We start from the raw sequence: 10,134 nt of genomic DNA on the forward strand, positions 1-10,134 counted from the left end.
GATGAGAGACTGACCTCGATTCCCGGGCAGCTTGGTCAGTCACTGTCACCTGTTTCTCTGTTCTACTCAGACTCAGATTCCTTTCCCGCCGATTCTCTCTCTCAAAAACAACAACTCGGCCGTTAATCACATTATCATGACATGCACATCCATCCATGCATGTGCATATTAAGCTCATAATGTAAGACCACCGATTACACCCCTATGACATGACATGATTGACTGGCCCCATGCATGGATGTGATTCCCACATTCCCATGTGGGCCCCTACCTTGTCCCCCTCTTTTGCGACACTACAGCTTTTCTAGGGTTTCCCCCCATCCTTATGTACGTTTTGATAATTCACCTTTGTTTATGATTATAGGACCCCATTCTTCTTTTTTCAAACCAAATTGAAGTGTCTTATGTGGTCCTGTGGAATAAAGAAGGTGCCCTAGTTTATAATTTCTCTCTTTTTACAAAGATCTAAGTTGTATTCATTCAAATTGGAAATGGGCCCAGGATTTTGCAAGTGGGTTTCACTTTTAACACACTCTTGTAGAATTTTTATCCCTTGGACGACCTACACACAACAGAGAAATCTTATGGGTCCAAATTTGGTCAAAACTAGAAGAGAATGTAACTCTGTTGGAGTGATTTTCTATTGGGATCATAAGGGCTTTTTGTAAGCTATTGGAGACATTTTTGTGTTTTTTCTTGTGGCCTTGATTTAAAGCCATGATGCTCTCTAAAGAGATATGAGAAAAAGGAGAAGAAAATGAAGGGTTCCTCTAATGTTATCTCTATCTTAGGGCCCACACCTCTAATGTGAACTTCAATGAAATGAAGAGGTTCATCTGACAAAAGCAGGACTGGACAAGATCTCATGCTGATGATCTACCATAGATCATGTCCTTAGCCGCAGTGCGGCATGTGGACGAATGCCTATTGGACAGCACAACGTGCGAAGATCGAGCGATGATGAGGGGGAATTTTTCTCTATGACATGTTGTAGGACCCCTTACCACAATGTGGCTTCATCCAAGTGTGTACACTGACCAAGACTAAGAATTTGGGTTCCAAGGGGACCTTTCACCTTTGTTTATAATATGCCTCATTTCTACATAGAATCTAATCTCTACCAAGGAGGATTAAACTAATCTTTTCAACTGTTTTGCAATGTTTAACAATTCTCCTTCTGCAAGGGCTTCAGTTTCCATGTGAAGATCCCATATCTTGTGATCAACATAGGGGTATCTGAATCGAATTCATTTAAAAACTAGTAAGTCATCATGCCCATCATATGTTGTTCTAGTAATCCTCCTCCTACTTCACCTCAACCAATGATATTATACTTCCATAAAACAACAGACATGCTTTTGACACCAATGAAAGAGGAATAACAAGAAGCTATTCTCACTAAAAACACCTACTAAAAGGCAAAAGTGAAATGCAAATACAAAGAGCAACTGAAGATTTTGCAGTATTTTGACAATCAGGAGCACTCAGCCAAAAAAAGGGATATTTTAGGAATATGTGGCACACATACTTGGTCTAGTTGGTAGGAGGCATTTTAAGAATCTATTGTAAAATTACTTGAATAAGATCTCAACTTGCAATCTGATAACTTGGGTCATCATGCATGTTTGTATTTTGTGAAAGGGATTCTATTGAACATCTCAGTCGTTCGCGAGAATTTCACTAGGTCGATGATCTTTGATCTCGTTCGTTCGTTCCCGATAAAGAAGAATCGCTTCGTCGCAATTCTTACATTTGGATGTTCAACCAAATTTGCAATTTGGGTCTATTTAGATTGCAATTTACAAGTAAACTCGAACTTAAAACAGCCAATTTTACATCCATATTCTGACTTCATCTACATCTAAAAAAGACCCTGATGGAAACTTGGGGTCTACAACCCAATTTCAATTTGTGTGTAAATTGCAGTCTAAAAGGCCTAAGATTTTAATTTGGACGGTGAAGTAGTAGCATGGATCGATTTTTCAACCTCTCTTCATTTCAAACTTCTCACATTGGCCGCTATAGTTCCAAACAAGTTCCGAGGACCAATCAGAGAAGTTTAAATTGAAGAGAGGGTGTGACAGTATAAAAAAATCGTGTGCCATATCGCATCACGAAATTCTTCTAGTCTACTAAAACAAAATCTTAGTGAGGAAGAAAAAGGTTGCCATTACTTAGTAGTGGCAATGCAAAAGAGAAGTTCACAGAAGACAAATCAGCTGACACCATTTTCACATTGGATTTTTTCAAACCAAATTGGAAGAGGGTCGTTGGTCAGTCCGAAGGAATAACATGTAGGTCCCACCATTTTCACATCCGAATCCCATCATTGTTTCTCTCTATGTATATATAAAAACCAAGTGAAATGATATTTCCACTCCCTTTTACAACATTTTCACACCTCTTGGTTGGATTTTCCTGAAAATAAGGCCATTTAAAAAAAAAAAAGACAAAATAAAGGGTGTGAAAAAGCTGAGGAAGGGTGTGGAAATATCAATTTTATTTGCCTGTACTGTGTTGCTTTCTAACCCATATCATGTTTTCTCTATGATTAGGAAGCCATGAAAACTTTCAAGTATTCAAACGTGTGACACGCCATGATTCTCAAGGAGCATCAATAACACGGTAGAAATTGAATTTGAAAAGCAACTCCAAGTTCACATCACCTTTTGAAGAATCCATATAATCATGTCAGTAGATCCACAAATTAAAGTTCAAAGACCCATGAATTAAAGTTCTAAACATCATTAGTCTACTGAAAAGCATGCCTAACGACCCATAATTAAGAGCCCACAGTTTAAACATCGGTTGCATATCGGAACGTTGATACATTACTTGGCGGAAATATCAGATCAAACCAATCAAATCAGCCGACACATGATCTTTGTTATAATAATTTAATAAGGATTAGAGGAGGTTTTAGTAGGGTGCTTAGTTCATGGAAGGTAGTTCTTGGTGTGAAATGGGTTACGATTTGAAATGGGTGTTTGTCGTCTTATGTTTTGGGATCAGATAAAGACAATCTTATATTAGAATTGAATGTTAGAATGTGATTAGCCTTTTGGGAGATGTGATTTCTGTCACATAGATGGTGGTGTTTATCGACATTGATTTGTCTTGAGATGATTGATGTCATGTCTCAGGTAGCACACGTGGCATGCTATTAGTTACACGATCCTATCATGCGGCCGAGATGATTTGTCTTGGCTCCTCAATGGACCCGATCACATCACCATGGCCCACATGGAGACCAAAGGTTGGTCATTAGGGAAAAATACAAACAATGATCGTTGCTACAGTATTTTCCTAATCATAAACAAATTTTGCAATCTAATGGGAAAGGGAATTCTGGAAGTAAAGGGTTTGAAGCCTTAATTTTTTTTTATATATACTTGTAATTAGGAATAAGTGGCATAAGTAGTTAGACTACTGATATTGGCACTACCATGTTTAATAATTGCACAAACTCACCTCGTCTTTTCTGTTTTAATTAGCTTCTGAAAGCTTTGTGGGAACTGTAATAACCTGTTTATATAATAAAAGACGAGATGAGCTAGTGCAATTATTGAAACATGGTATTGCCAATATCAGTATCCATTGATTATAGAACAAATATTTTCAAGAGGTTGCTGCTAGCATTCGGCAAAATTACATTCTAACGGGCACCTAGGCAGTACAGACTGAACAGTTCTTCAACATAATATAAAAGGGAATTTATATTTTGACACTTTTCTTCTTCTTTTTTATAATTGCACCCCATCTATTTGAAACTTCTTTTACATGTGACAGCTTTGTTGGGAATTTAATCAATGGACAAGTTAAAAAAAAAGGGGGGTATATCTATCAAGAAGGGGGTATGATTAAGATTTTTGGATTGAAATTTTAGTAAAAAAAAAATTTGAGAAATAATTTTGTTAAAGAAAATTAAACACATAAATTTAACTAGATTAGAATGATAAGAACAAGATGAAAAGTTTCTAAACACTAGGCAGTAAGCATAGTTTCACAGTCCACTGTTTCATATATTAACCAAGGTTGAATTTGTAAGCTCCAAAACAGACCTGGAATTTTGGGTTGAAAATATTTGTAAAGCTGGGAGCACTCACCAAGAGATTAGTATAATAAGTATGAATGTAGTTAGTTCTTACCATATTAGTATGGGGGATTTGCTAGCGTCCATTGCAGAGGACATTTCGCAGATGGTTTGTTGCATCTGACAGCAGCCATAGAGGCTCACTTCTCAGCAGATTGTCTTCATTCACGATGTGGCCGCTGTTAGATGCAACAGACCATCTGCGAAATGCCCTCTGCGATGGACGCTAGCAAATCCCTATGTATGAATATATTAAATTTTCATTTCACAATATAATCACATTTATTGTTGCAGGTAAAAAAATTGGCTACTATTGAAAAAAAAAAGCACTATAGTATACATAATATAATTTATAGGGATTTGCTAGCCAATTTGGCGCAGATTTTGTCTTATTCATTTAAGTCATCTGAGGTTGTTGTTCTCACATGCAATAGCCAGCCGCAAAATGGCTTTCCGCGAAATTGCCTAGCAAATCCCTAATCTAGAAAACACGATATAAGAGTATCACTTAAAATGAACTAGCAGTGGGATTCAGAATAAATACAATTGGGATTTGCTAGGCAATTTTGCGGAAATCCATTTCACAGCTCACTTCTTCAGGAGAGAACAGCCACCTTAGATGAATTAAATGAATAAGACCAAATATGCTAAAAAGTGAGCCTGTGCGGCTGTTCTCTGCTGCAAAAGTGAGCCGCGAAAAGGCTTTCTGCGAAATTGACTAGCAATTCCCAACAAAATTTTAGCTAAAAACAAAATCAGGTAAGCCAGGATTTAGAATAAAGCAACTAAACAATTAAATAGATGACCAATATCAGCACACAATAAATATGCTGCTTGCAGGATCTAGAACATGAGTGGTAAACATACAATTTTACTGCAAAACGCAATTAGGCGCCACTATTACTATATTATTAAATATAAAGATTTAGGGAAAAAACACCTAAAGAATGAAAGTTGTGGGCCAGTACCAGCACATACTATTTCTTCTAGATCCGGGTTCTAGGTAAGCACAATACGGTAATAGCTAAGTACAGCATTATAAAACAGTGAGTTCACATTTTACAGAGACCAAAAGAAAAAACCAAAGTATGGATACCAATTTGTTTTCAAGTTAATACCATCGCAATGCAAAACGTAAATACTAACTAAATATGAAACAGAGATCTAGAAACTACCTACTGCAGCACCTTGGCTGCTAATGTAAGGGTACGAGGGATTGAGCCTCTAGCTCAATGGTCAAGGCTTTGTTCTTCGACCTAGAGGTCGAAGGTTCAAAAAGTATTGCTCCATTGAAGATTTAAGATCATAACCACAAAGGTAAGAGGGAAGCCTGCAATTATTCTACTTAATCAGATATGTTGCAGTACTTATCTCATTAATTTTAAGCAAAGGTAAATAATCCGGCTGTTCAGATACTTCTAAACACTCTACATTATACAAGAGTGCTAGCCTTAGGTCTCAATTCCGTCCTGTTCTGGCCGGAACGGATCAAACACTTTGTTTCGGTCCAGAAAACGGAACAAAATACCCCATTATTCTGTTTTGTCCAGAATTCTGGTCCACCCTGGCCGAAACAGGGCAGAAATATACTATTTCGGCTTTAACATACCCTTTTTTTAATATATTTTCCTTTTGACTGTTTTACCCTTATTTTATGTCTGAATTTTTACTGTTTTATAGCCACTAGAAGGGCAATTGTCATCTTTTTGTGTCTCAGACAAAAATATATATCAACTCATCGAAGCCCTCAATTTCTTCACCAATTCTACACATTTACTCTCTCAATTCCTTCTAAGTTCTCATCTCTACTCATCTCAGTTCTACTCAATTCCTTTCTACTCATCTTTAATCATCATTTTTTTTATGTATTGCAATAAATATAATGTCTTAAGTAATAACATGTATTTTTTGTTAAATTTGGTCGATATTTCTTATATTTTTCTAACAATTTTTACTAAATTTTTTCTACAGTGTCTTTTCTAAAGCGAAACACCAAAACCCTGAAACGCCCCGTTCCACAGACCAAAACGAAATGCCCAATAAAACAGAATTAACAACTATGGTGCTAGCCACCCTGCATTTACAGGGTTTTGAAGTCACCTTTATTACCATTTTCTTGCCACGATTTTATTGATCCAACACCAGCAGCTAAATAAAACAACCTACCTTCAAGGCTGCAATTTACACAATTCCGAGAGATGATGCAGGAACCTGACCTGTGCTTGCGCCATCTGCATTATCAACTACACATGCTTTTTTTTTTTTTACTAACTGCTTCTGTCAATCTCAATGTTACTGAAATAATTTTATACCGACTCTGATAGCTAATAGCAGAGCGTTGTTCATATCACTTGGATCCGACTCAATAAATAGAGTCGGATAAAATGGATAAGATAATTGAGGGAATAGGGAATTTTACTCGAATTAGTCAATTTCTTCACACGAAGGAGAGCGAACTTTGTAGACAAACAACAGACAACCATTTTGTTTCAGAGCAAGTATGTGTTTCGCATAGGTGGCTAAAAACCAATAAACAAGAGAAGATGAACACTTTGGGTGGAGACAGTTAAAAATGGTGTGAGGTGCCATTAAAGTACAAGTCAGAGCCACCCAAACCACTAATTCATTAAAGTTTTGTTAAAAGGCGAGTTTTCAATCTGCCCAAGTTAATTTCTGTAAAAACTTGCCACAGGCTAAACCGAGCTGTAAATACATTGATGAGTTGTGAAAATCCAGATGAAATCTACAAGGGTATTGAAAATAACAAGTTGTACTTCAATCTTGAATCAAGTATCTACCTACTCAGGTGGATTTTTCGAGGTTTTGAAATTAAGGATGTCTCAAATCATAACCTCAAAAGTAAACAGGAAGAACCATAACTCTCTCGAAAGATCAATAAGCAGCATCAATTCCATCATACAGAGGTGCGACAATGGAGCCAGGAGCTATGCAAGGTCACAGATGTTCATAAACCATTCTTTTTAAGATAAAAGAAAATGAAGTCTGTGGACTTGAATCAAATGATAGGTCCTCTGACACATGTGACAAACGAAACAAGATAGATTCCTACATTATCCAAAACCTCAACAATAAAATTCAAAGTGACAGAAAACAGGGAAAAAAAAATCCTTACCACAGAGTTAAGTAGAATACAATCTCCCACTATCTCCCAAAGTAGTACCTGGGCAAACTGAGTTTGCATACATTTTCTACTTCACAAAAGCAAGGAACCATGTGCTTCTTCTTTTTTCCCTTTTTTTGCTATCAACTTAGGATATGAAGGTCCCTAACTCCATATATGCATGAGACAAGCAGCAATACCTGCTCCAAGCATCCTCCATAAAAAGTCAGGATTTCTTCTCCTCAGATTGAATTTCATCTACAATGATTGTTTTTGGAGCCTTGTGAGGTCTTCTATACCACAAGATAGCAAACCCTATAGTTCCCCATAGAACACCATTCGCAAAGTGTGGAATAAATATGCGCCCCCAATATGGATAATATGGACCAGGCAATTTGAGCAACGTGAAAAAAATTGCAATTGCCAGCAGATGCCAGGGATATTCTCCTTCCTGATATACAGGCAACTTACAATAAGTAAATAAACTTCAAATTAAATTATAACAATCTCATAAAAATAGAAACAAACAAAATTTTCTAAACCTTGAGGCGTGGAGATATTTCTATGGCTGTGCCATTCAAAACCGCTGCAATAGCAATCCCAGCAAGTAAGGGGATGGGAACAAGACCCATCTTCCTTTCATGTGCACAATAAGACATCTCGCTTAATGATGAAATTGCAAGTAGTGGTATACATAAGTACTTGGCAACTGCATAAACAAGGTCAAAAAGGGTTTCGAAAAAATTCCCTATAGCTTTGGCCCATGGAAAATTCTTGATGGGCTGTGGCAAACTCTCCCAACGCTGTTCCATTGCATCCATCAATTTATCCAAATTCAATTTTCTGGCGCCATCAAACTGTCCTGCATTCGCGTTTGCTGCACATGAAACAACACACCGAGTTTTCTCAACACCCATGATAGAGCTCAAGTGCTGGTGGTGAGATTGTGGCGATGGTGACAGCCCCTGATAAGAAAAAAAAACAGAAATCTATGAAATGAAAGAAAACGTAACAGAAAAAGGCAAAAAGAAGAAAAATATCCCAGTTGGAATCACATGTAACGACTAAACTGTTATAAGCAAACCTTATAGTTTTCTGATTCAGAAACTCATGAGTTCAACAAGAAAATCATTCCAATAAATAAAACCAAGCCACCAACTCAAAAGGTCGTCAATTTGACAGAGATGAGAACCTGAACAGAAACCCATTAGCAATTTCAAAACCTCGTCAGTTACATGAAAATGTTATCACGGACTGTTAAAGAGTCCAAACGAATTAGAAGATGTAGCTTCTTGGAAAACTTGGCTCTAACACAGCTGGGAATAGAGGAAAGCCATCATCCCTAATCAAAAAATCATAAAGGTGGTCTGGCGCAAGCCACCTAGTAATTGGTATAAACTAAATATTGGTGGGACGTCTAAAGAGAACCCTGGGGAGGAGGCATCATTAGAGATTATCTTGGCAAGGTTATTTTTCTATGGCATATCTTCGAATATGGTAGCTGAGATTAGAGCCTCATTAGATAGGCTGAGATATCGCAGAGCTTTAGGCCTCATCAATATTTGTGTTGGAACTGGATCTGATAACCAAGTCCAGGTTAATGTCATTAAAAGCAACGATAAGCATCCATGGACTATCTATTATTTTCTCAAAGATATATTGTCTCTAATTTCTAGTACGAACTGCTTCATATCTAGCAAGTATAGAGAAGGTAATTGTGCAGCGATTCGTTGGCTAATCATGCTTGTTCTACTAGACTTAATGAAACTTTTTGGAACTAGTTAGATCTCCCAAGAGACACGAGAGGGGGCTGTTAGATATAATCAGCTTGGTATTCCTAGCGTTCGAGTTAGATAAGTATCTAGTATTGAGGTACGGTTTCTTTAGTATTTTGTATAATTATAGAGGCAAGGTGCCATGTCCTCCTCTTGTACTTCTTTATTTTCATCAATAAAATTCCAGGTGCCGCCCCGGGTTACCAGATAAATTCCAGGTTAAAAAATGTTATAACAGATTAACAGACAGAAAAAAGAACTACCTCAACAATTAAAATTTCACAACCTGAATAAAAAATATCAAGAATTTCAAGTGCCAAAGAGAAAACCATTCACTAATTTGCATTTCTATAATTACTCACAAATACAAACCGAACATGGGTCTTAAACAATCAAATAAAAGCCTACTAACCAACTCAAAATCTAATACACTCCACACAGAAATAAAAGCACGCTTATCAATCAAGTAAACAAAACCTCCATTGCCATTGAAGAACTCAAAAATTTCACTACAAAAACAAGCATCTCGATAAACTAAGAAAAAAAATCCCAATTTTACCAGAAAAAAAAAATAGAATTCCCTCTCACCATTCAAACCAAAACTTGACAAACAACAAATTAATGAAAGAAAACTCTCAAACAACAGAAACCTAGAATTGGAATAAAACCCACATTCTAAAAAGATGAAATAACATATATAAAAAAAAGTAGGAAAATCCAAGAACAAAAGAAAACTAAGCAGGAAAAAATAAATGGCTTGCCTTGAATCTGTCCAGAAATGGAGAAGGGGTTCTCAGAGACATTCTTCTGAAATCAGGAAACTGGAGAATAGGGTAAAGAGATGACATTTTTTCGAAGCTTTTGAGACCTCTCGAAAAAGAGAAAACAGCCAAAAGAAACCCTAAGAGCAATCTTCCATGGACGGAATTGAAGAGAAGGGGGGTGAAGAAAAATGTATTGGGGGGAATTCAGAGAGAATGATAGCAGGATTTCGACTAGGGTTTTAGAGGATTTCGAATTTAGGGCTTTTAGGTTCGAAGATTACCGGGTAAACACGGATAAGGAGGGGAAATGATATTTCGATTCTATCTCCAACTTTTCAGCCCCTTTTGGTTGTCTTTTACTGTAAGCGGGTAGAAATATCA

The 10,134-nt window shown here is 36.9% G+C and overlaps 1 protein-coding gene across 1 annotated transcript; it reads right to left on the bottom strand.

Annotated features, from left to right (window-relative positions):
• Positions 1 to 7,055: 7,055 nt before the first annotated feature.
• Positions 7,056 to 10,045, bottom strand: LOC143875843 (uncharacterized). The gene is made up of 3 exons (XM_077377432.1): positions 9,751 to 10,045; positions 7,757 to 8,179; positions 7,056 to 7,665 (listed from the first exon to the last, which is right to left on the bottom strand). Exons 1-3 carry the CDS (start codon positions 9,835 to 9,837, stop codon positions 7,441 to 7,443), a joined length of 735 nt encoding a protein of 244 aa, XP_077233547.1. The 5' UTR covers positions 9,838 to 10,045; the 3' UTR covers positions 7,056 to 7,440.
• Positions 10,046 to 10,134: the final 89 nt, after the last annotated feature.

The sequence above is a fragment of the Tasmannia lanceolata genome, unplaced genomic scaffold, assembly GCF_043159265.1.
Source record: "Tasmannia lanceolata isolate RefF3 unplaced genomic scaffold, GAP_Taslan_0.1 ptg000004l, whole genome shotgun sequence".
NCBI lineage: Eukaryota > Viridiplantae > Streptophyta > Magnoliopsida > Canellales > Winteraceae > Tasmannia > Tasmannia lanceolata.

Coding starts and splice junctions, on each gene's coding strand:
- LOC143875843 (XM_077377432.1), bottom strand. CDS start 9,837: ATGTCATCTCTTTACCCTATTCTCCAGTTTCCTGATTTCAGAAGAATG. Junction 8,180..9,750: donor CATTTCTGGACAGATTCAAG/GCAAGCCATTTA, acceptor TTTTCTTATCAG/GGGCTGTCACCATCGCCACA. Junction 7,666..7,756: donor AAATATCTCCACGCCTCAAG/GTTTAGAAAATT, acceptor CCTGTATATCAG/GAAGGAGAATATCCCTGGCA.